The following is a 27,500-nucleotide window of genomic DNA, read 5'->3' as shown; positions in this document are numbered from 1 at the left end:
CAGAACATGAAACACAAACAGTGCTTTCACCATTCCATACCTCTGCCATCTATATTCATCCATCTGTTTCTGCGCTCCTTAAATATCACGTCTTGGGTCGGTGCACGCGGTGGCAGATTGTTATGTGATGGGGTCTTGACATTTGAGGCTCTTCTGGGTCTCCAGGCTCCAGCCAGCAGAGTGGCTGCAGGGAACTCTGGGACAGAGTCGTTGGACCTCAGTGATTATTCGTCAGTGAGAGTCTTTCTCCATCTCAGCCCCATCACCGCCGTCTACAGCTACCAGAGACGCCGGAGACCCCGACTCCGGCCCGCCAACAGCTTTCATCCCCCGCGAGACGTTTTGGGTGGGCAAACAAAATGAATTAAAACAATCCACATCCAGTTCTAATCATCTATACGTAGTAAGCAAAGTACGCGGTTTCTGTGATACTGTAGCGACCACGGATGACTAGACTCGCTAGCCCTTGGCTAAGGGTTCGGACCCTTTAGTCGACTGGTTAACGTAGTCGCCCGTGATGCGGGAGACCCGGGTTCGCGTCCCGGCTGCGGCGGTTCCCGGCTGCCCCCTGAATTCGCTACAATATGATACATTAATTAAAGCTGGCACTATGAACTATCTCCAGCCACAGGAAGTAGGACACCCCGCGTGTTGCTGCTCTGGCGAGCCCATTCTCACGCCCAGCTCGTCACATGTGGACGCCTGTTGAGGACGACCTCCTCGCCACTGTTCAGCTCTGGAGGTACCCCTTTAACGTCACCCTTCCACGTGGAGGGACTGAGATCACTCATAGGAACAAAAAACAACAGCCCTAACTGTAACCCTAACCCTAACACTAACCCTAACTCTAACACTAACCCTAACACCAACCCTAACCCTAACACTAACACCAACCCTAACACTAACACCAACCCTAACACTAACCCTAACACCAACCCTAACACTAACCCTGACACTAACCCTAACACTAACCCTGACACTAACACTGACACTAGCCCTAACACCAACCCTAACACTAACACTAACACTAACCCTGACACTAACACTGACACTAACCCTGACACCAACCCTAACCCTAACACTAACACCAACCCTAACACTAACCCTAACACCAACCCTAACACTAACACTAACACTAACACTAACCCTAACACTAACACTGACACTAACCCTGACACCAACCCTAACCCTAACACTAACCCTAACACTGACACTAACCCTAACACTAACCCTAACACTAACACTGACACTAACCCTAACACCAACCCTAACACTAACACTGACACCAACCCTAACACTAACCCTAACTCTAACCCTAACACCAACCCTAACACTAACCCTAACCCTAACACTAACCCTAACACTAACACTGACACCAACCCTAACACTAACACTAACACTAACCCGACACTAACCCTAACACTAACACTGACACCAACCCTAACTCTAACCCTAACACCAACCCTAACACTAACACTAACCCGACACTAACCCTAACACTAACACTGACACCAACCCTAACCCTAACACCAACCCTAACACTAACACTAACCCTAACACCAACCCTAACACCAACCCTAACCCTAACACTAACCCTAACACTAACACCAACCCTAACACTAACCCTAACACTAACCCTAACACCAACCCTAACCCTAACACTAACCCTAACACTAACCCTAACACCAACCCTAACACTGACACTAACCCTAACACCAACCCTAACACTAACCTTAACCCAAACACTAACCCTAACCCTAACCTCATTACATCAAAATGAGTTATAGCACACTCAAATCAATGTTTTTAGAGAACAAAAAATCGTCCCTGGAGGCGGCACGTCATTTTGACATAACACATTACGTGCCACAACCACATAATGCGAGTGTTAAGAGGTGGCGGTCATTTCACGTATTTCTGTGAGATCATGTTGATGAATGCACACAGATAAAAGATAGATTTACACTCTGCACTTCTATAAAAAACCAGTTAATCTCGAATGTTTTTGTTTTGTTTTGTTTTGTTTTGTTTTTGTGTGCCTACAACTACCCCCCACGTTGAAAGTTGACGTGAAAGGGGTACCTAGAGTGTTGAACAGTGACGAGGAGGTCGTCCTCAACAAGCGTCCACACGTGACGAGTTGGGAGTGAGAACGTGCAGCTCTGACAGTCGCCTGACGTTACAAGTGGAGCTGATGGATCTGCAGAGTAGCTCACCGCCGAAGGACAAAGTCACATCTGCTGGTCTGGAATCCTTCATCCAAGGCCTGACTCCAAACCAGACACAGATGACGTGCATGAAAGATGCTTTGTGTGTCTGGGACAACATATCTATGCCAGCAGGCTTTCTCAGTGATGACCATTTACACGTCCAACGTGCTCAGTCTTCATCAGTCTGAATGACATGACGGAAATCCCAACTGTCCAGAAACTGGCCCAAAATCTGGTCCAGAAACTGGTCCCTGACGTCGAGAGTCTGGTAAAAGCCAAAAAGTGCCAAATGTCAACCAGCCAGTGAAAACGTAAGTAGCCTCTTCCTTTTCCACACTCAATTGCACTTATATTGCAGGGCACTAATCCCAGTGGCAGAACCCCCCCCCGCCCCCCACCCCTCCCATCCCTACTAGGGCACCTCTACAGATCACAGGTCAGCTGGATTAACCTCCGTATCTGAACCAGCAACTCTGGGCAAATCCATAATTCATGAATTACTCAGATATTCAGACAAAATGTGTAATTATTGTTGTTAATTATTTAAATGAGTTGTGCGCTGTGTGAAATGTTTTCTGTGGCGCGCATGATGGGCTGTTTGTTACACTTCTCTCTTCCATTTGAAATGCATTCTGGTCAATATGGCGCATGAACAGAAAAACACTTCTGTTCCACTTCTATCTCTCTCTTCTGCTTCATGTAATGTTACATTGTGTGTTATGGTCATGTGCCGGTCATGTGACTTCTCGGTGACTTCATGTAATGTTACATTGTGTGTTATGGTCATGTGGCGGTCATGTGACTTCTCGGTAACTTAATGTAATGTTACATTGTGTGTTATGGTCATGTGGCGGTCATGTGACTTCTCGGTGACTTCATGTAATGTTACATTGTGTTATGGTCATGTGGCGGTCATGTGACTTCTCGGTGACTTCATGTAATGTTACATTGTGTGTTGTGGCCATGTGCCGGTCATGTGACTTCTCGGTGACTTCATGTAATGTTACATTGTGTGTTATGGTCATGTGGCGGTCATGTGACTTCTCGGTGACTTCATGTAATGTTACATTGTGTTATGGTCATGTGGCGGTCATGTGACTTCTCGGTGACTTCATGTAATGTTACATTGTGTGTTATGGTCATGTGGCGGTCATGTGACTTCTCTGTGACTTCATGTAATGTTACATTGTGTTATGGTCATGTGGCGGTCATGTGACTTCTCGGTAACTTAATGTAATGTTACATTGTGTGTTATGGTCATGTGCCGGTCATGTGACTTCTCGGTAACTTAATGTAATGTTACATTGTGTGTTATGGTCATGTGGCGGTCATGTGACTTCTCGGTGACTTCATGTAATGTTACATTGTGTTATGGTCATGTGGCGGTCATGTGACTTCTCGGTGACTTCATGTAATGTTACATTGTGTGTTGTGGCCATGTGCCGGTCATGTGACTTCTCGGTGACTTCATGTAATGTTACATTGTGTGTTATGGTCATGTGGCGGGCATGTGACTTCTCGGTAACTTAATGTAATGTTACATTGTGTGTTATGGTCATGTGGCGGTCATGTGACTTCTCGGTGACTTCATGTAATGTTACATTGTGTTATGGTCATGTGGCGGTCATGTGACTTCTCGGTGACTTCATGTAATGTTACATTGTGTGTTGTGGCCATGTGCCGGTCATGTGACTTCTCGGTGACTTCATGTAATGTTACATTGTGTGTTATGGTCATGTGGCGGGCATGTGACTTCTCGGTGACTTCATGTAATGTTACATTGTGTGTTATGGTCATGTGCCGGTCATGTGACTTCTCGGTGGCTTCATGTAATGTTACATTGTGTGTTGTGGTCATGTGCCGGTCATGTGACTTCTCGGTGACTTCATGTAATGTTACATTGTGTGTTGTGGTCATGTGCCGGTCATGTGACTTCTCGGCGACTGGGACCTGTAGGCCTTCTGGAATTATTGCAAATAATAAATCCGCAAGCAGCCTAAATATCCACGTGTTGAGTCAAATTGATTTTAGCAGAAAATAATTCCCCACAAGGGCTTATTTGTACAAACCCGGCCCACTACCTGATGTGAGTCTGACACCCCTGACTCGCACAGCCAGAGTCCCACAAGCCCACACAAGCCCACCCAACCCCTAACTCCCGCTGGCTCGGTGAGAAACAAGAGTCACACGTATGATCTCTGGCATTTTTGCTTAGTCCTAGCTTGCTCTCTCGCCTTGTTGTGGGGTTGTTAAAGGAGGGCCAGGAGGAAGCTGGTGGGAGGCGAGAGCGGAGACCTTCAGAGCATACGGGTGAGACGCACCGGGTGGGTCGGATAATGCAGTGGTAAAGATCATGGTACGTGTGACATTTTCTTCACACACACACACACACACACACACACACACACACACACACACACACACACACACACACACACACACACACACACACTGATGGGTACATGGGCCATGATGCACAGCTGGCCTTGGGGGTCTCAAACAGATGCACCTTTTGTCTCTCAACTCTTTATGAAACCAATTTGACGGCACTAAGCACCCCGAACCCCCCACTGCAGAAACGATTTTAGGAGGAAAATGCAGGGAGAGGGCAGTGGGCAGCAGTAAAGTGCAGGGACAGTTATTGAAAAGGTTTGTCTGAGGCAGTTATGTATAATCCTGCCCTGAAGGGTAAATCATACTGTTTACTGGCAGCCTAAAGAAAAACAGGAGGGGAAAAAAACAACCTTGTTGAGCAGTTTCGCACCCACAGTAAGAATCACTGTACTACATCTTAACGCATCCTGCTCCTGAATGTGCTGGATGTGCAAAGCATCAATGTGTGTGCCCGTACGTGTGTATCATTAGTGACTGCGTGATGCGCCATGCTGCGTGATGCGCCATGCTGCGTGATGCGCCATGCTGCATGATGCGCCATGCTGGTTGTGACATGCTACGTGATGCGCCATGCTGCGTGATGTGCCATGCTGCGTGAATGCGCCATGCTGCGTGATGTGCCATGCTGCGTGATGTGCCATGCTGCGTGAATGCGCCATGCTGCGTGATGTGCCATGCTGCGTGAATGTGCCATGCTGCGTGATGTGCCATGCTGCGTGAATGTGCCATGCTGCGTGATGTGCCATGCTGCGTGAATGTGCCATGCTGCGTGATGCGCCTTGCTGCGTGATGTGCCATGCTGCGTGATGTGCCATGCTGCGTGAATGCGCCATGCTGCGTGATGTGCCATGCTGCGTGAATGTGCCATGCTGCGTGATGCGCCATACTGGTTTATGTGACATGCTGCGTGAATGTGCCATGCTGCGTGATGTGCCATACTGGTTTATGTGACATGCTGCGTGAATGTGCCATGCTGGTTGTGACATGCTACGTGATGCGCCATGCTGGTTGTGACATGCTACGTGATGCGCCATGCTGCGTGATGTGCCATGCTGCGTGAATGTGCCATGCTGCATGATGCGCCATGCTGGTTGTGACATGCTGCGTGATGCGCCATGCTGGTTGATGTGACATGCTAAGTGATGCGCCATGCTGCGTGATGTGCCATGCTGCGTGAATGTGCCATGCTTCGTGATGCGCCATGCTGCGTGATGCGCCATGCTGCGTGATGCGCCATGCTGCATGATGCGCCATGCTGCATGATGTGCCATGCTGCATGATGTGCCATGTTGCTTGATCTCGCCAGGGCGGATGTCACGCCTGTCTCCAGCTTGTTGGGCGAGGTCAGAGGTGGGCGCACGTGGGAAGAGATAATGTCAACTGAAGGAAGAAAGAAAGGAGGCCGGAGGCAGAGGGCACTGCTGCAAGACAAAGAAAAACTGAGCGAGCGAGGAAAGGAGAGAGCGAGAGAGCAAGAGAGAGAGAGAGAGAGAGAGAGAGAGAGAGAGAGAGAGAGAGAGAGAGAGAGAGAGAGAGAGAGAGAGGGGGCCACCGTGTGTCTTTAACTCCCAGGCCTAACACCTGCAGCACCTCAGACGGAGGACCAGCAGCGAGGGTGAGGAAGACCTCCGAAGGGTCTCCACAGTGTGTGGGGGAGGGAGATCCTGTCACAGAAAATGCCCTCGTGAACATCTTTGTGAATATATCTTTACGAGAGCTTGTCGAAATTAACGCATCCATTTTTTAAATCAAACTGAAATATTTAACATGTTAAAGAAATAATGTAGGTGTCCGGGTAGCGGACACCTACACAGGGATCGCCGGTTCGAATCCCCGTGTTACCTCCGGCTTGGTCGGGCGTCCCTAGAGACAGAATAGACCCTGTCTGCGGTTGGGAAGACGGATGTGGGTGTGTGTCCTGGTCGCTGCACTAGCGCCTCCTCTGGTTGGTCGGGGCGCCTGTTTGGGGGGGGGTAGCATAGCGTGATCCTCCCACGCGCTACGTCCCCCTGGCGAAACTCCTCACTGTCAGGTGAAAAGAAGCGGCTGGCGACTCCACATGTATGGGAGGAGGCATGTGGTAGTCTGCAGAGGGGGTGGAGCAGAGACCGGGAGGGCTCGGAAGAGTGGGGTAATTGGCTCAGTACAATTGGGGAGAAAAAATAGGGTGGGGGGGGGGATAATATAATTCATGCAGTTGCATTTTGTCTCCTTCCTGTGGCGGCTGTGAGGCTGCTTGGCAGCCATGTCGGGGGATTTGGTTGTGGGTTTTCCCTCCTGCTTGTCGGCCCATGGAGAGACGTGGTTTCCCCTACTCTGCTCCACCCTGGACTGTTGAAGTGCGTAACCTCTGTCTCTACTTTCTCACAGCAGTAGGCTTTATTTATTCCCATCCCCTCATCCCCTCACCCCCTCACCCCCTCGTGCAGAATATCAGATATTCTACTGTGCTGCGCCACTGGGACGCACATGGGGTGCTGTGATGAACACGTAATGAACGCCGGGAATTCACACGACACGAAACTCAAGGTACTCGAACACGGAACAAGTTATTTGTTGTTCATCTTCATCCTATTGGTGCATACAACAAGACACCTTCTAAGCTGATATCTAACTTTAAGGGCCTTGATGGTTTTGAAATTCAACTGGCACTTTAATGTATGCCTGGTTTTATTACCTCTGTTAGTGCATATTATTATTATTATGTAAGAATGTACCTTTAAAGATGGCGGTCATGTGTGAAGGCTTTGGTGGTTTTACTGGAACTCTGTAGTTCACAGAAGAGAGTCTGTCAACGTCGAAAAGATGCTGTTAAACGACAGTGTTTGAATTTAAATGTAATTCCTTTGTGTTGCTTTTACTTTAATTCCCTGATGTTACATTTAAATATCCACTATTACAAGCCTCGGTCTTAAGAAGAAGAAGAAGAAGAAAAGCTCGCAAATTGTGCTACTTGATTATCGAATTCCTTTTTAATCGATCAACAGGCCTAGAGTGATTATCATCTCACCCGCAATGGTGCAGCAGCTGCTGTCCTCTCCTCAAATGTCCTCTCCTCAAATGTTCGCTCCTCAAATGTCCTCTCCTCAAATGTCCTCCCCTCAAATGTCCTCTCCTCAAATGTCCTCTCCTCAAATGTCCTCTCCTCAAATGTTCGCTCCTCAAATGTCCTCTCCTCAAATGTCCCCTCCTCAAATGTTCGCTCCTCAAATGTCCTCCCCTCAAATGTTCTCTCCTCAAATGTCCTCTCCTCAAATGTCCTCTCCTTAAGGACAAGCGGCTGTGTGGGTGAGCTGGGCTTCTGTGTGTAGCACTCCTTATTATCAGCGCAAGGGGTTTAAAGGTAGAATGAGCAGGATTTTCCTCAAAATCAATGTGTAGACTTATATAGAGGTAATCCCTCTCAATCATCACTTGTGACCCACGAGACGTGTGTGGCGCTGTGTGCCCCTGCACAGGCCCTGTCCTCTGTGTTTAATTCCCTCTCTTAGTTTGCTGGGTATACGGGACGTTTCTGGGCGTTAACATTTGGGCGGGGGGGCTCAGCAAAAACGTAGCGACCAGGTGGCAGATCGAGATCGTAAGCACGCATCCAACAGGGTTGGAGATGGAGCCAACGGGGTGTAGGCACGGAAGTAGCCGTGATTGGCTGTTGCGTCGGCCAATCACCGAACCTCGAAGCGCACTGACTTGAAACAAACCATGCGCACTGAAACATTTAGCTAGCTAGCTAGCTTACAACTGACCTGAACACTGCCAGATCGTACTGTGACGATAGCTAACGTTAACGCTTGATAACAATGGGAATTCAAAAAGAGTTTAAACCCTAATCCTAACCCTAACCCCAACCAACAACCAATCACGTCTACTTCCGTGCCTACACCCCGTTGGATCTAGCATCAACCATCAAACAAGAAGCTACAACGATGGCGGACACCGCGTCAAAAGACGCAAATATAGCTCGGCGAAACGCCAAGCGGTCAAAGCGAGAGTGAATCTAGGGTTTGGCTTTCACTCGCTAGCGGGCACTGAGGAAGAGGATGGGGATGAAGAGCGACGGCCTGTACGCTGGGATGTGTTCTGGCAACTGCGGTCGGGGGCGTGTCCTCCTGGTGACGTTGAGCCGGGGAGGAGGGGCCAACTTTTGAACTTGACAAATCCTACTCGTTCTACCTTTCACATCAGATCGTGGGTGTTGCTTGATGAAAAAACAAGTCATCACCATTATTTTGCTTAACTTTGCAGTAACGATTATTTATCCATTCTGGGGAGCAGAACTGTTTCAATTAGCCTCTTAAATTAACAATGAACTGTCGCCCCCCCCCAAGAAAATCAATTAATTAAGGAAGCCAATATTTAAAGTGGGATTAACATACGAGTCATCGTGCAGTCTGGGCAATGCCGTCATGAATCTCCATGGACGTGGTTGTAACGTTTCTAGGTAGAACAGAGACTCGGGGGCAGAGGAAGATTCGGGACTCAAGGTAAAAAGGCCGTGTTTACTGAAAAGCCAGGCAGTCATACACAGGCAACCCGTCCGAATCAAAAGTTCTAGTTCAACTTTATTGTGTATTGGAACACAATGAAATTCTTGTGCTCTGACTCTCCCTGCCTGAAAAGCAAATCCAGGCAGGGAGTGGGCAAAAATCTGAAAACCAGACAACAAAGTGAAAAACCATAGAGACCTACACTAGGAAGAACTGCCCGGAAGCAATGAAGACATGAGGACGAATAAAGACAATCTGGCAGGGGAACAGGGAAACAAGGGTAGCATCCATATGCTCGGGAGCTGGTGAGGAGCTGGGGAGCAGGTGAGTGGAGAAAAAACAAGGGGCGGGGGACACACGAGGGGGCAGTAGCTGGAGCGACAAGAGAGGTGGGTACTTCTAAATTAAAAACTGAAAATACAACAGGCAAAGATTAACGGGATGTTCCACGTGGCTTATTCAGCTACCACACTAGACCATCACTAAGAATGTCTGAGAGCTCATGGCATGGCCTTAACACCGCCCACAGATGCCTACCAGCGACCCTAGGCAACCAAACTGCGATAACCAAAGAGAGTACCAACTTGAGAATTTCACTGGTGTTATCAAGTGGGCACCTTCCACTGATGATGAAATAAGTCACCTATCTGCTTTGTTGACCTAAATGCTCAAAAACATTCCTTTCCTGTTAGGAAGAATACGGGGGGAGGAAAAAAATTCATTATCACAAAAGGATTAAGTCCTAACCTTGGCGTCTCATTATGCTCAAATCCCTTTGCCATGAAACGTACTGGTCTCTCCTTTGCTTCCGGTAGCCCACATCATTCCTCTGACAGCCATAGCCAACGCAGAGCAGCGTAAGCGCTTCAGCATGCCGGCTAGCACAAGGACTTTGGCATGCAAATGAATCATGTGAATCATTTTGTCTGGTTATGTCTCTCAGCGGGGCCCTCGGAGGAGATGCTCTTTCACTCCTACCTGCTCTGCAACACACGGGAGGTGGCACGACGCCTCCAACGACCGCTGTCAATTAGCCATTTGGCACGCTGGGGGAGCAGGCCTGTAAGGCGGGGGGCTGAATCGTCAACAGGGGGATGAGAGAGGACCGACGAGGGTGCAACAAGGTGGGCTGGCCAAAGACAGGGGCAAAACGCTTTGAGATTTATGCAGCGACTTTGAGGCTCAATTTCAGCTTCGGTTTTAATCTCCCTCAAACGTGGAGCAGCACTCATGTGCAGCTCTGAAATGACTGTTGCAAGTGTATATGGTAATGAGGTCGGCTCTGACCTCTGAACTTTTGCTGTTAATCAAAAGGGTTTGCTTGGGCGTCTGGGTACCGGAGCGGTCTATTCCGTTGCCTAGCAACACATGGATCACTGGTTCGAATCCCCATGTTATCTCCGGCTTGGTGGGGCGTCCCTACAGACACAATTGGCCGTGTCTGCGGGTGGGAAGCCGGATGTGGGTATGCGTCCTGGTCGCTGCACTAGCGCCTCCTCTGGCCGGTCGGGGCCCCTGTTTGGGGGGAAGGGGAAGTGGGGGGGACTAGCGTGATCCTCGCACATGCCACGTCCCCCTGCATGGCGAAACTCCTAACTGTCAGGTGAAAACTCCACTCCACTCCACTCCACTCCATATGTATGGGAGGAGGCATGTGGTAGTCTGCAGCCCTCCCTGGGTCGGCAGAGGGGGTGGAGCAGGGACAAGGAAGGCTCTGAAGAGTGGGGTAATTGGCCGGGTACATTTGGGGGGGGAAGGGGGGGGAGAATCCGGAAAACAAAAGGGTTTGCTTAAGAAAGTAATATTGCCTTCCAGAAATCAAAATGATTAGCTGACTTCAGCCATTTGGTATTATATAATGAGAACGTTTGCAAAGGGAAAAGAAGAAGTAGTCAGTAACTTCAGTATTATTTCCTTCAGCGCTTTCCTTTTATGCCAACACCCATTTCTGTAGCCAAAGTCCTCCCCATGTGGACGCTCATTTGGAATGAAGCTATGACAGCTGTTTTTTTAACTGAGAAAATTATTTATTTTCATGTCCCATCAAATGGCGGCTCACCACCAGACTGGTGTTTACTCTGAGGAGGCCGTGCCTCAAGCAATGGACCTCCCATCCCCCTATCCCCTACTCCCCTTCCCTTACACCCATCCCAGTCTCTCTTGCCAAGTCTAGCGTCGCGCCAAGCAGCGACATCTGCTAGTGTACAAAAGGAGTCCGAGCCATGTGTTGGAGGCTACGCTGGACAACTGCAGCCAGCAGTGTCAGTAATACCAAGGATCATCATCAGCACAGCAGAGTCCCTCAGTCCAAGCTCGGCTTCAGTCGCCTGTAGACATCCATCACAAACTTCCAAGAACATGCTTTAGGGAGGGGGAGGCAGATGTTGTGATGCTGGGAGTTTTTAACGGCATGCTGAAACTTGCTCTACATCAGAGTAAATGCCAAATACCACCCAAACCCAACAAATGGGTGAGAGTGTTTAGTGCCTCTCCTCGGTACTTTGTACTTGCTCTTATTCAAACTGCTGTGACAGGTTTCCTCACATCGCCTGATATAAGTGTCGTGGGGGAGCGATGATGGAAACGCCATCGGGGGGGAATGCACATGAGGCCTGATACGGCATTATACTCCTGTCGGCGTGGGCTCATGTGCACAATAAAGAGACCACTCAGCGCTGCTAATGCGTTCCAGCAGCAAACAGCTCTCACACAGGGCATTAACACCAGCCATAATAACCCAAGTCATGGAAACCCTCTTCAGGACAGCGGCGGTGACCAACCCAAAGCCTGAATGACAAAAGGAATCAAGCTCGCGTGTGTTTATTCCGTTCCACGCTCCGTTTGGATCTTACCCCCGGACTTGTTTGAAAGATCCAGTCCAGCTTTGTGTATAAATGAACCATCTCAGAATAGCAAGCAGGAGATGTCAGAGATCCTGCCTGTGGCCCGCAGCCCAGCACCAGACACCGGATGCTTCTTAACGACAAGTTAACGTGCTCAAAAGGGCCCCTCTCTTAACCTTTGTTACAGAATTAGCTGTGTTAAAAGTGAAATACCGAGCTCTCGTGCTGCTGGGGAATTAGCGGGAGCGCCGAGTAACTCCTGCTCCCTCATCACTTTCTAAAGGCCACGCTGTCTCTTCTCTTTGTCCTCCCATCTGAGTGTGTACAAGATGATGGTGTGTGTGTGTAAAAAGAAAGCGATTAGGCGTGGGTCTGCGAGTGTTTGTGAGCGACTGGGGAGGGGGCTGGGGGAGGGCGATGTGGTCTGCGGGATAAAAATGCCGAAACGTTGAGCGCTGAAGAAAGAAATAACCTTCTCATCCAAAACCCCGTCACGACCACATCGAGTTTCCCCTCCAGATATGACGGCCAAACCACAAGAATAGAGGCCCTACGACGTTTATCCATGCAAGCTTAACTCACTGAGGCTAAGAAGAAGAAAGAAGAAAGAAGGAGAAGAAGAAGAAGAAAGAAGAAAGAAAGCACTTTATTTTGACATTGTGGGTTACAAAGAATGTGCTCTCTACATGTAACCACCCTATTGTGCAGGGGCAGTGGGCAGCTGCACCACCCGGGGACCAACTCCAGTTCGTCTTTCAATTGCCTTGCTCAGGGGCACAGGCAGGAGTATTAACCCTAACATGCATGTCTTTTGATGGGTGGAGGAAACCGGAGCGCTCGGAGAAAACCCACACAGACATGGGGAGAACATGCAAACTCCACACAGAAAGGACCCCGGATGGCCTGGGGTTCGAACCCAGGACCTTGCGATGAGGAACGGTGCTGACCAGGGGGGCACCGTGCTGCTGAAGCTAGTAAATGCATCATCTTACTATGGCAAATCTTGGTTTCTGTCATTCCGTGTGGCCTTGAGACACACTTCAATGTAAGCATTACTACAAGAAAGGTCAAAGTTCAGGGCGTCTAATACCAGCATGCCCAGAGTAGACAGACTTATCTGCCTTGCTAAAGGACACTGTGATACAGAGGTGGAGCCTTTGACCTGTTGAATACGGGCTCCTCCGCCGCTGATGGACTTGTGGAACTGATGGACAGCCAGGGTCTTACCAACGGGGTGGCTGATTTTGGGTGGAGGTGGCCAGGCGGGGAAGGTCAACTGAAAAGGTCGGGGAAATTGTCAGTGGGGGGAAATAATGAAAATGTCTGACCTGCATCGAGGTCCTCGCCTCCCTCTTGGTCCGCCGTTGCGAGAGCCACTGTGCCGTCACTGCCCGACCCCTCGGCAGGCCTGGAGAAGAAAAGCAAGGGGGGGGGTTAATAAGACGCAGGACTCCTTGATGGGACTTCTATGTTCACATAACATGAATGCAGTCTCAACCTGCTAGACTGGCTCGAGCCTTACCCTAACATTCCCTATCATAACAGCTCATGTGACATGTGTTTACCATTGACCCTTGTGTCTCGCCCTGTCTTTCCTGTCACCTTCCACTGTCCTGTCTGATGACAGTGCACAGACCAGGAACGATAAGTCTGCTTACGGAGCGCCATAAGGCAACACTTCAATGATCTTATTTTACTACTTTTATTAATGCCCATGGGGCAATTCTGTCTCTGCATTTAACCCATCCTAGATGTGGGCTGTGTAGCTAGGAGCAGTGGGCTGCCACCTTCATGCAGCACCCGGGGACCGACTCCAGTTCTTCTTGCCATGCCTCAGTCAGGGACACAGACAGGCGTGCTAACCCTAACACGCGTGTCTCTTTGATGGTGGAGGAAACCGGAGCCCCCGGAGGAAACCCAGCGCAGACACGGGGAGAACATGCAAACTCCACACAGAGGACGACCCGGGACCACCCCCAAGGTTGGACTACCCAGTTTTCTCTTTACGCATGGCTGCCTGGCCCTTCCCACGAGGCGACAATAGGTACGTTGCACCAGAGGCTTCACATCCAAGAACCTTCATCCAGGATTCAAACCCTCCACCATGCGCAACCAAGCTCTGAAAATGATGGATAATAACTCGTGAGAAGCTGATCGTGTACGTGATAAATTACGGCCAAGGCGTAGCGCAGCAGTCCCGACCGACCAGAGGAGGCGCTAGTGCAGCGACCAGGACACAATCAGGAACAATTTAATGTCATCTCTTAGACGTACTTGCATACACAAAGAGATGTAATTCCGTTTCCTCCAGCCCACAGCAGCGTAACACCAGAAACACACATCCAAACTTTCCCCAAAGCGACGCCACCAAAACATTAAAAACAGAGAGAGAAGAAAGCAAAAACAAAAACCAAACAGTTAACGACACAGTCGCTCCTGCAGCGCCGTCTAAAAACCTTCCCCTGTCTAGAGAAGGAACTCCAGCCAGGATGACTGGCGGAAGGGCCGGTCTGCATGGGCTAGCTGTTAGCTTAGCCCGCCCCGCCCCGCCTCCGCGCCCTGCCAGACCGCCCTCGGCGCTTCCTCCCCGGGCACAGCTCCAGGCAGGGGCCGTGGTCCCCGGGCCTACCGGACGAAGCAGACCAAGCTCTTCCAGCCGGTCCAGCGCCAGCTCTCCCAGCCGGTCCAACGCCACCTCCCCCAGCCGGTCTAACGCCACCTCCCCCAGCCGGTCCAACGCCACCTCCCCCAGCCGGTCTAACGCCACCTCCCCCAGCCGGTCCAACGCCACCTCTCCCAGCCGGTCTAACGCCACTTCCCCCAGCCGGTCCAACGCCACCTATCCCAGCCGGTCTAACGCCACCTCTCCCAGCCGGTCTAACGCCACCTCCCCCAGCCGGTCCAACGCCACCTCTCCCAGCCGGTCTAACGCCACCTCTCCCAGCCGGTCCAGCGTCACCTCTCCCAGCCATCAAACGAAAAAAATCGATGGGAAAAAAAAACAAACTCACACGAAGACGCCGACGACGACGCTGCATGGTCGGCACTGGGTGAGGCCGCGCCGCCATCTTCCCACACCGGAAGTGGGTGTGGGAAGTGTGGGTACGTGTCCCCACATCCGGCTTCCCAGCCGCAGACACGGCCAGTTGTGTCTGCAGGGACGCCCGACCGAGCCGGAGGTAGTGCCGGGATTCGAACCGGTGACCCCCGTGTTGGTAGGCAACGGAATAGACCAACCACGCTACCCGGAGGCCTTTATGGGAATTGTTGTTATTTCCAGTAAAAGCAGCTTGATGGGAATGGCGAATATCAAATGAAATCCCGGAAACCCGCAGTGTGCGGGTGAAGGTTACCGGGGGCGGTTGAAGGTTGCCGGGGGCGGGTGAAGGCTGCCGGGGGCGGGTGAAGGCTGCATGCGGTGGAAACGCACCTCCCAGTGAAGAGGTCAACCCACACTGGGTCACATGACCAGCCGCTTCTTCACCCCCAATGGGCCGTCTTCCTCATAGGCGTGGAACGATGCACAGATGACGTAGGACACGTACACCTATTCACTTTTACTCATTTAAACAGACCCGATGGCAAAACACCCAAATCTGCGTGGTTCTTTCTTAGATATTTAATCATTTTCTAGAAACGTTTCAAAAGTTGGGCGGAAACACGAGCTGGGATGGGGAACAGGACGACAGCTCAACCTCAGTGAACTCAACCTGGCCATATGTTAAGTCCATCCATCCATCCATCCATCCATTATCCAAACCGCTTCTCCTGCTCTCAGGGAGGCTGAAGCCTATCCCAGCAGCCCCTGGGCGGCAGGAGGAGAGACACCCTGGACAGGCCGCCAGGCCACCACAGGGCCCTTAATAATGATTATTATAATTATTATTTTTATTAACAATAATATTTGATTAATAGTTAATAATCATAAACTTAGTGTAAACTGCTAATAAGACACGTTAGCCCCTAGCTAACGGGTCTGACCCTTTAGCCGAGCGGTTAGTGACGTCGCCTTGTGGTGCAGTACACCCCGTATCGAATCCCGCACCGGGCAAGAAAATAACTGGTTACATTGGTGGCAGCGGTGGGATCCGGAAGTGTGCGGATCCTCAGAAGTCTCTTCGGAGCGCGGGAAGAACAAGCGCGAGGGCGCGCTTCGGGGGAGGGTGACGACTGTAAACTACTAACAAGACACGTTAGTCCCCTGGTTTGACCCTTTAGCCGAGCGGTTAGTGACGTCGCCTTGTGGTGCAGTACACACCGTATCGAATCCCGCACCGGGCAAGAAAATAACCGCTTACATTAGTAATGAAATTATCATTAATAATAATTGTTGTTGTTGTTGTTATTAATAATACTAATAAAATATACTATTTGTTAGTTTGTTAGTGTATTTATTATTATTATTATTAACTATTTGAAATATTTCATTGGTACACGTGGACAGCAGTCAAAGCAGGAATATTCAGGAACAATGAAGCTCAGCGCAACTCTGTGTGTGCCCGGAGCGGCTGCTGCAGCTGGAGGAGGCGCCGAATCACGTCACTCCGTCCGTCCTTCCGTCGCTGGCTTAATTAATTTAAACCGTCTCTCGTCTGAACCTTTACTCCGGGCAGCGCTCACGCGCTGTGTTTTACACTCTTCAAATCACCAGCTAATTACCTCGTTATGTTCTCGTGCGCAGACGGGGGGGAAAAAAAGCAATGGCCAAACAATCACAGCTCACCAAATCTCGTCACAAATGAACAAGTTAAAAAGAAACGTGCTGAGATTTCAGACAGGGGGGATGTTTCCCTGACTCCGTCCTCCCGTTTGTCTTGCAGGGTGGACTGCAGTCGACACAGCGATGAGTTTGCTTAAAATAATGACTCCATCTTCACCAGGCAGAGATGGCAATATGATGACTCCATTTTATGCGATGAATAACCAGCTGAGCCCAAGCAGGCAAAAACAACCCTCCCGCATGAACTGAATTATAGCGTCAGCTCTGCTCCACCGTTATGTTCTATCACACACTGTTATGTTCTATCACACTGTTATGTTCTATCACACTGTTATGTTCTATCATACTGTTATATTCTATCACACTGTTATGTTCTATCACACACTGTTATGTTCTATCACACACTGTTATATTCTATCACACACTGTTATGTTCTATCACACTGCTATGTTCTATCACACTGTTATGTTCTATCACACACTGCTATGTTCTATCACACTGTTATGTTCTATCACACTGTTATGTTCTATCACACACTGCTATGTTCTATCACACTGTTATGTTCTATCACACTGTTATGTTCTATCACACGCTGTTATGTTCTATCACACACTGTTATGTTCTATCACACGCTGTTATGTTCTATCACACTGTTATGTTCTATCACACTGTTATGTTCTATCACACGCTGTTATGTTCTATCACACGCTGTTATGTTCTATCACACGCTGTTATGTTCTATCACACGCTGTTATGTTCTATCACACTGTTATGTTCTATCACACTGTTATGTTCTATCACACACTGTTATGTTCTATCACACTGTTATGTTCTATCACACTGTTATGTTCTATCACACACTGTTATGTCCTATCACACTGTTATGTTCTATCACACACTGTTATGTTCTATCACACTGTTATGTTCTATCACACACTGTTGTGTTCTATCACACTGTTATGTTCTATCACACACTGTTATGTTCTATCACACTGTTGTGTTCTATCACACACTGTTATGTTCTATCACACTGTTATGTTCTATCACACGCTGTTATGTTCTATCACACTGTTATGTTCTATCACACTGTTATGTTCTATCACACGCTGTTATGTTCTATCACACTGTTACGTTCTATCACACTGCTATGTTCTATCACACACTGTTATGTTCTATCACACACTGTTATGTTCTATCACACACTGTTATGTTCTATCACACGCTGTTATGTTCTATCACACTGTTATGTTCTATCACACGCTGTTATGTTCTATCACACACTGTTATGTTCTATCACACGCTGCTATGTTCTATCACACTGTTACGTTCTATCACACTGCTATGTTCTATCACACTGTTATGTTCTATCACACGCTGCTATGTTCTATCACACTGTTGTGTTCTATCACACTGTTATGTTCTATCACACTGTTATGTTCTATCAAACACTGTTATGTTCTGTCACACACTGTTATGTTCTATCACACTGTTATGTTCTATCACACTGTTATGTTCTATCACACTGTTATGTTCTATCACACCCTGTTATGTTCTATCACACTGTTATGTTCTATCACGCTGTTATGTTCTATCACACTGTTATGTTCTATCACACGCTGTTATTTTCTATCACACTTTTATGTTCTATCACACTGTTATGTTCTACCACACTGTTATTTTCTATCACGCTGTTATGTTCTATCACACACTGTTATGTTCTATCACACTGTTATGTTCTATCACACGCTGTTATGTTCTGTCACACACTGTTATGTTCTATCACACTGTTATGTTCTATCACACGCTGTTATGTTCTATCACACGCTGTTATGTTCTATCACACGCTGTTATGTTCTATCACACACTGTTATGTTCTATCACACTGTTATGTTCTATCACACGCTGTTATGTTATATCACACGCTGTTATGTTCTGTCACACACTGTTATGTTCTATCACACTGTTATGTTCTATCACACGCTGTTATGTTCTATCACACACTGTTATGTTCAATCACACACTGTTATGTTCTATCACACTTTTATGTTCTACCACACTGTTATGTTCTATCACACTGTTATGTTCTATCACACTGTTATGTTCTATCACACACTGTTATGTTCTATCACACTGTTATGTTCTATCACACGCTGTTATGTTATATCACACGCTGTTATGTTCTATCACACTGTTATGTTCTGTCACACACTGTTATGTTCTATCACACGCTGTTATGTTCTATCACACACTGTTATGTTCTGTCACACACTGTTATGTTCTATCACACTGTTATGTTCTATCACACTGTTATGTTCTATCACACGCTGCTATGTTCTATCACACTGTTATGTTCTATCACACTGTTGTGTGCTATCACACTGTTATGTTCTACCACACACTGTTATGTTCTATCACACTGTTATGTTCTATCACACTGTTATGTTCTACCACACACTGTTATGTTCTATCACACACTGTTATGTTCTATCACACACTGTTATGTTCTATCACACTGTTATGTTCTATCACACGCTGCTATGTTCTATCACACTGTTATGTTCTATCACACTGTTGTGTGCTATCACACTGTTATGTTCTATCACACACTGTTATGTTCTGTCACACACTGTTATGTTCTATCACACTGTTATGTTCTATCACAAACTGTTATGTTCTATCACACTGTTATGTTCTATCACACACTGGTATGTTCTGTCACACACTGTTATGTTCTATCACACTGTTATGTTCTATCACACTGTTATGTTCTATCACACTGTTATGTTCTATTGCACACTGTTATGTTCTATCACACTGTTATGTTCTATCACACACTGTTATGTTCTATCACACGCTGTTATGTTCTATCACACTGTTATGTTCTATCACACGCTGTTATGTTCTATCATACACTGTTATGTTCTATCACACGCTGCTATGTTCTATAACACTGTTATGTTCTATCACACTGTTATGTTCTATCACACTGTTATGTTCTATCACACTGTTATGTTCTATCACACACTGTTATGTTCTGTCACACACTGTTATGTTCTATCACACTGTTATGTTCTATCACACTGTTATGTTCTATCACACACTGTTATGTTCTATCACACTGTTATGTTCTATCACACACTGTTATGTTCTATCACACTGTTATGTTCTATCACGCTGTTATGTTCTATCACACTGTTATGTTCTATCACACGCTGTTATTTTCTATCACACTTTTATGTTCTATCACACTGTTATGTTCTACCACACGCTGTTATGTTCTATCACACACTGTTATGTTCTACCACACTGTTATGTTCTATCACACTGTTATGTTCTATCACACGCTGTTATGTTCTGTCACACACTGTTATGTTCTATCACACTGTTATGTTCTATCACACGCTGTTATGTTCTATCACACGCTGTTATGTTCTATCACACGCTGTTATGTTCTATCACACACTGTTATGTTCTATCACACTGTTATGTTCTATCACACGCTGTTATGTTATATCACACGCTGTTATGTTCTGTCACACACTGTTATGTTCTATCACACTGTTATGTTCTATCACACGCTGTTATGTTCTATCACACACTGTTATGTTCTATCACACTGTTATGTTCTATCACACTGTTAAGTTCTATCACACGCTGCTATGTTCTATCACACTGTTATGTTCTATCACACTGTTGTGTGCTATCACACTGTTATGTTCTACCACACACTGTTATGTTCTATCACACTGTTATGTTCTATCACACTGTTATGTTCTACCACACACTGTTATGTTCTATCACACACTGTTATGTTCTATCACACACTGTTATGTTCTATCACACTGTTATGTTCTATCACACGCTGCTATGTTCTATCACACTGTTATGTTCTATCACACTGTTGTGTGCTATCACACTGTTATGTTCTATCACACACTGTTATGTTCTGTCACACACTGTTATGTTCTATCACACTGTTATGTTCTATCACACACTGTTATGTTCTATCACACAGTTATGTTCTATCACACACTGTTATGTTTTATCACACTGTTATGTTCTATCACACACTGGTATGTTGTGTCACACACTGTTATGTTCTATCACACTGTTATGTTCTATCACACTGTTATGTTCTATCACACACTGTTATGTTCTATCACACTGTTATGTTCTATCACACACTGTTATGTTCTATCACACGCTGTTATGTTCTATCACACTGTTATGTTCTATCACACGCTGTTATGTTCTATCATACACTGTTATGTTCTATCACACGCTGCTATGTTCTATTACACTGTTACGTTCTATCACACTGTTATGTTCTATCACACTATTATGTTCTATCACACTGTTATGTTCTATCACACTGTTATGTTCTATCACACACTGTTATGTTCTGTCACACACTGTTATGTTCTATCACACTGTTATGTTCTATCACACTGTTATGTTCTATCACACACTGTTATGTTCTATCACACTGTTATGTTCTATCACACACTGTTATGTTCTATCACACTGTTATGTTCTATCACACACTGTTATGTTCTATCACATGCTGTTATGTTCTATCACACTGTTATGTTCTATCACACGCTGTTATGTTCTATCACACGCTGTTATGTTCTATCACACGCTGTTATGTTCTATCACACTGTTATGTTCTATCACACGCTGTTATGTTCTATCACACTGTTATGTTCTATCACACTGTTATGTTCTACCACACGCTGTTATGTTCTATCACACACTGTTATGTTCTACCGCACTGTTATGTTCTATCACACGCTGTTATGTTCTGTCACACACTGTTATGTTCTATCACACGCTGTTATGTTCTATCACACGCTGTTATGTTCTATCACACGCTGTTATGTTCTATCACACACTGTTATGTTCTATCACACACTGTTATGTTCTATCACACTGTTATGTTCTATCACACACTGTTATGTTCTATCACACGCTGTTATGTTCTATCACACACTGTTATGTTCTACCACACTGTTATGTTCTATCATACTGTTATGTTCTATCACACACTGTTATGTTCTATCACACACTGTTATGCTCTATCACACTGTTATGTTCTATCACACTGTTATGTTCTATCACACACTGTTATGTTCTATCACACGCTGTTATGTTCTATCACACACTGTTATGTTCTATCACACTGTTATGTTCTATCACACTGTTATGTTCTATCACACGCTGTTATGTTCTATCACACTGTTATGTTCTATCACACGCTGTTATGTTCTATCACACTGTTATGTTCTATCACACACTGTTATGTTCTATCACACGCTGTTATGTTCTATCACACACTGTTATGTTCTATCACACACTGTTATGTTCTATCACACACTGTTATATTCTATCACACGCTGTTATGTTCTATCACACACTGTTATGTTCTATCACACTGTTATGTTCTATCATACTGTTATGTTCTATCACACGCTGTTATGTTCTATCACACACTGTTATGTTCTATCACACGCTGTTATATTCTATCACACACTGTTATGTTCTATCACACTGTTATGTTCTATCACACTGTTATGTTCTACCACACACTGTTATGTTCTATCATACACTGTTATGTTCTACCACACACTGTTATGTTCTATCACACTGTTATGTTCTATCACACACTGTTATGTTCTATCACACTGTTACGTTCTATCACACTTTTATGTTCTACCACACACTGTTATGTTCTATCACACACTGTTATGTTCTATCACACTGTTATGTTCTATCACACACTGTTATGTTCTATCACACACTGTTATATTCTATCACACTGTTATGTTCTATCACACACTGTTATGTTCTATCACACGCTGTTATGTTCTATCACACACTGTTATGTTCTACCACACTGTTATGTTCTATCATACTGTTATGTTCTATCACACACTGTTATGTTCTATCACACACTGTTATGCTCTATCACACTGTTATGTTCTATCACACTGTTATGTTCTATCACACACTGTTATGTTCTATCACACGCTGTTATGTTCTATCACACACTGTTATGTTCTATCACACTGTTATGTTCTATCACACTGTTATGTTCTATCACACGCTGTTATGTTCTATCACACTGTTATGTTCTATCACACTGTTATGTTCTATCACACTGTTATGTTCTATCACACACTGTTATGTTCTATCACACGCTGTTATGTTCTATCACACACTGTTATGTTCTATCACACACTGTTATGTTCTATCACACACTGTTATGTTCTATCACACGCTGTTATGTTCTATCACACACTGTTATGTTCTATCACACTGTTATGTTCTATCATACTGTTATGTTCTATCACACGCTGTTATGTTCTATCACACACTGTTATGTTCTATCACACGCTGTTATATTCTATCACACACTGTTATGTTCTATCACACTGTTATGTTCTATCACACTGTTATGTTCTACCACACACTGTTATGTTCTATCATACACTGTTATGTTCTACCACACACTGTTATGTTCTATCACACTGTTATGTTCTATCACACACTGTTATGTTCTATCACACTGTTACGTTCTATCACACTTTTATGTTCTACCACACACTGTTATGTTCTATCACACACTGTTATGTTCTATCACACTGTTATGTTCTATCACACACTGTTATGTTCTATCACACACTGTTATGTTCTATCACACTGTTATGTTCTATCACACTGTTATGTTCTATCACACGCTGTTATGTTCTATCACACTGTTATGTTCTATCACACACTGTTATGTTCTATCATACTGTTATGTTCTATCACACACTGTTATGTTCTATCACACACTGTTATGTTCTATCACACGCTGTTATGTTCTATCACACACTTTTATGTTCTATCACACTGTTATGTTCTATCATACTGTTATGTTCTATCACAAGCTGTTATGTTCTATCACACTGTTATGTTCTATCATACTGTTATGTTCTATCATACTGTTATGTTCTATCACACTGTTATGTTCTATCACACACTGTTATGTTCTATCACACTGTTACGTTCTATCACACTTTTATGTTCTACCACACACTGTTATGTTCTATCACACACTGTTATGTTCTATCACACTGTTATGTTCTATCACACACTGTTATGTTCTATCACACACTGTTATGTTCTATCACACTGTTATGTTCTATCACACTGTTATGTTCTATCACACGCTGTTATGTTCTATCACACTGTTATGTTCTATCACACACTGTTATGTTCTATCATACTGTTATGTTCTATCACACACTGTTATGTTCTATCACACACTGTTATGTTCTATCACACGCTGTTATGTTCTATCACACACTTTTATGTTCTATCACACTGTTATGTTCTATCATACTGTTATGTTCTATCACAAGCTGTTATGTTCTATCACACTGTTATGTTCTATCATACTGTTATGTTCTATCATACTGTTATGTTCTAACACACGCTGTTATGTTCTATCACACTGTTATGTTCTATCACACACTGTTATGTTCTATCACACTGTTATGTTCTATCATACTGTTATGTTCTATCACACGCTGTTATGTTCTATCACACACTGTTATGTTCTATCACACGCTGTTATGTTCTATCACACTGTTATGTTCTATCACACTGTTATGTTCTATCACACACTGTTATGTTCTATCACACACTGTTATGTTCTACCACACACTGTTATGTTCTATCACACTGTTATGTTCTATCACACACTGTTATGTTCTATCACACTGTTATGTTCTATCACACTTTTATGTTCTACCACACACTGTTATGTTCTATCACACACTGTTATGTTCTATCACACTGTTATGTTCTATCATACTGTTATGTTCTATCATACTGTTATGTTCTATCACACGCTGTTATGTTCTATCACACTGTTATGTTCTATCACACACTGTTATGTTCTATCACACTGTTATGTTCTATCATACTGTTATGTTCTATCACACGCTGTTATGTTCTATCACACACTGTTATGTTCTATCACACGCTGTTATGTTCTATCACACTGTTATGTTCTATCACACTGTTATGTTCTATCACACTGTTATGTTCTATCACACACTGTTATGTTCTATCACACTGTTATGTTCTATCACACACTGTTATGTTCTATCACACTGTTATGTTCTATCACACGCTGTTATGTTCTATCACACGCTGTTATGTTCTATCACAGATGAGTTCTTCGTGTCAACTTTTAACCCCTAACTCTGGGAGGAGAGCAATGCACCACATAGACACAGGCGATTTTTTCAGGACTTTGATTTCAGCTTCAGGGAACATTAGATATTAATTAATTAATTAATTAATTAATTAAGTTTCCGTTATTTATCCCCTTGGAAATATACACTTAATGTAAATTAGCTCATCTTAGCTGTGTAGCTAGGAGCAGTGTGCAGCTGCAGCGTCCGGGGGCCAACTCCAGTTTTTTCCCCATTACCTTGCTCCGGGGCACAGGCAGGAGTAGTAACCCCAACATGTCCTTTTGACGGTGGGGGAAACCGCAGCACCTGGAGAAAACCCACCGCAGACACGGAGAGAACGAGGAAACCCCATACGGAGGACGACCCGGGATGACCCCCCAAAGTTCGACACCCCCGGGATTCGAACCCGGGACCTTTTCGCTGTGAGGCGTCAGCGCTGCGCCACCGTGCCGCCCAGTATTGAGATATCAGATGGCGGATAGCGCGAAAGACACACGACGGTGGACGCTCCAAAGCCGTGTGAAGGTTTGGAGTTCCCGCCCACCCCCACGGGATGACCTGCATGCTGCACTGCTAAACGGATGTCCTCATTTTCTTCCTCGTGTCTTCAGCTTCCTTCCGGGTCATTACGGAGAAACCTCCTTGTCTACCGGTCTGTTTGAATGCGTCGCATGCTTGGGTTTTTGCTTTGTTTTTCACCTCTCACAGCAAGAGAAGAAAGGATTCGAGTAGAATTACGTTGTGACGACACCTTTCTAATACGTGTCTAGTCTCATTCCTCGCGGCCCTGTAAATCCACTTTAGGTAATTGCCTGTTAATCTGTTAAAATCTGGAATGTGTACACAACAACTTGAGACCTCTGGGTCTTCGACGCACCGCTTTACTCACCGCCGTCTCCACAAATGATCCGGCAGTTTCGTCACGGTACCCGCAAACCAGACACGGCCGCTCAGCCAATCACAGGAGACGCTAGAACGACCGGCATTTCACTCCCACCCCTAAACGACCATGGGCGGTCAAAATGACGGCTGGTTTTTAAACTCTATATCCTGTCAGGATAAATACCCAGTTGAGATATTAATGCAGTGCATATGTTAGTGAGTATGTTAGGAAACTAACTGACACCGAAATTAACATTTTAACAACTTTAACACTATTTTCAAACAATTTAAAATGGCGGCTGTCCAACGCCTGTAAATGCTGCAGCGCCTCGGTGGTAGCCATGGTGCGTCTGTAACCAGACATGCTGGACAGAATCACACATCAGGTTTAGACTATTTCTCTCCACTGGGGGGCGCCAGTGCGTTTCTAGGACATAGCAATAAACTTCACGAGGGAAATGACGCGGCAACACACGTCATAAATAGTCACATGACGCACGCGCAAACTACTAGACGGACATGAGGACCGCTCGTGGCCGTTTTAGCTAGCTCTTGTTCTCGCTTTTTTTGTGCCATCGATCTAAAACTCATTTTAATGCGAATATATGCAATTTTAGAGGCATCCAGAAGGCGGCAGGTCTGTATCTTAACAAATTAATTAAACTTTGAAAATCCGAAACGGTCAAAATGACCGCCTGGGTGGTTCGAGGTCAATTGAAATGAGCACGTTGTTTTAGATTTTAGACGTCTGTCTCTTCAGCACGGGCTTGCTGGTGGTGGATGCTGCACCAGCATGCTACACGTGGTCCACTGCTAAAGATAAAAACATCTGAAGTCCCACGTGCATTCTTATCATGCCTCGTAGCGAACGTCATTTCCTGCGTGGGAAGAAACGAGCACACCTCACTCGCCAAATTACGCAAGATCACTTCTGTACACTGTATGATGTCATAATGATGCAAATTGATTAATCACGTCATGTGGTAACATGGAGGATCTGTTTTGAGCTGTCCGGTGCTGTTTTCCTTTGCAGGAGAGTTTACAACGCTGCTGCTTGTCTGTCAGACCCAACACACGAACGACACATCCTCTCAGACCCCCACCTCCAAGCACGTAACGAGAATTCAGCCAGGTAAACATTAAGGGAGAACATCACAGCAGCTTTGCACCACAATTTATCCATGAAATCAAGTCTAAAATGATGGTAGATAGCAGGGTGTCCCAAGGCTGTGGCATCGTCCTCATGCTCTTCCAATGCTAATCTGAATTCAAATACTGGAACGCACTTTCCCCATCAAACTCCAATAAGTGGCCCTGAGAGCCAATTATGCTGAGGCTGAAAACATTAGCCAGCGCGAGGCCATGTATGGCTAAGCCTTAGCGACCCTATAAATACATTTATCCTATCCACCCCGGGCCCTTTAAATATAGTCAGCGAGCTTAAATTCAGCAGAAACGCCTGCGTGACTAAAACAGCGCCATGGGGAGCCTGCTGTGTGCAGCCAGCATCCCTGTCCTCACAACCTGCAACATCCCAGCATCCCTGTCCTCACAACATGCAACATCCCAGCATCCCTGTCCTCACAACCTGCAACATCCCAGCATCCCTGTCCTCACAACCTGCAACATCTCAGCATCCCTGTCCTCACAACATGCAACATCCCAGCATCCCTGTCCTCACAACATGCAACATCCCAGCATCCCTGTCCTCACAA

General features: G+C 45.7%; 1 protein-coding gene across 1 annotated transcript in view; it reads right to left on the bottom strand.

The window, feature by feature from the left end:
* adam19a (ADAM metallopeptidase domain 19a) overlaps positions 1 to 27,500 on the bottom strand; it is a 216,032-nt gene that overhangs the window by 163,990 nt on the left and 24,542 nt on the right. The window contains exon 2 of the mRNA XM_056300048.1: positions 13,263 to 13,342. Coding sequence (XP_056156023.1) covers positions 13,263 to 13,342 — 80 coding nt within the window. The remainder of the gene's footprint in view (positions 1 to 13,262; positions 13,343 to 27,500) is intronic.

Source organism: Lampris incognitus, chromosome 20, assembly GCF_029633865.1.
Source record: "Lampris incognitus isolate fLamInc1 chromosome 20, fLamInc1.hap2, whole genome shotgun sequence".
NCBI lineage: Eukaryota > Metazoa > Chordata > Actinopteri > Lampriformes > Lampridae > Lampris > Lampris incognitus.
The sequence above is the reverse complement of the archived record's forward strand: the minus strand, read 5'-3'. Positions and strand labels throughout refer to the sequence as shown.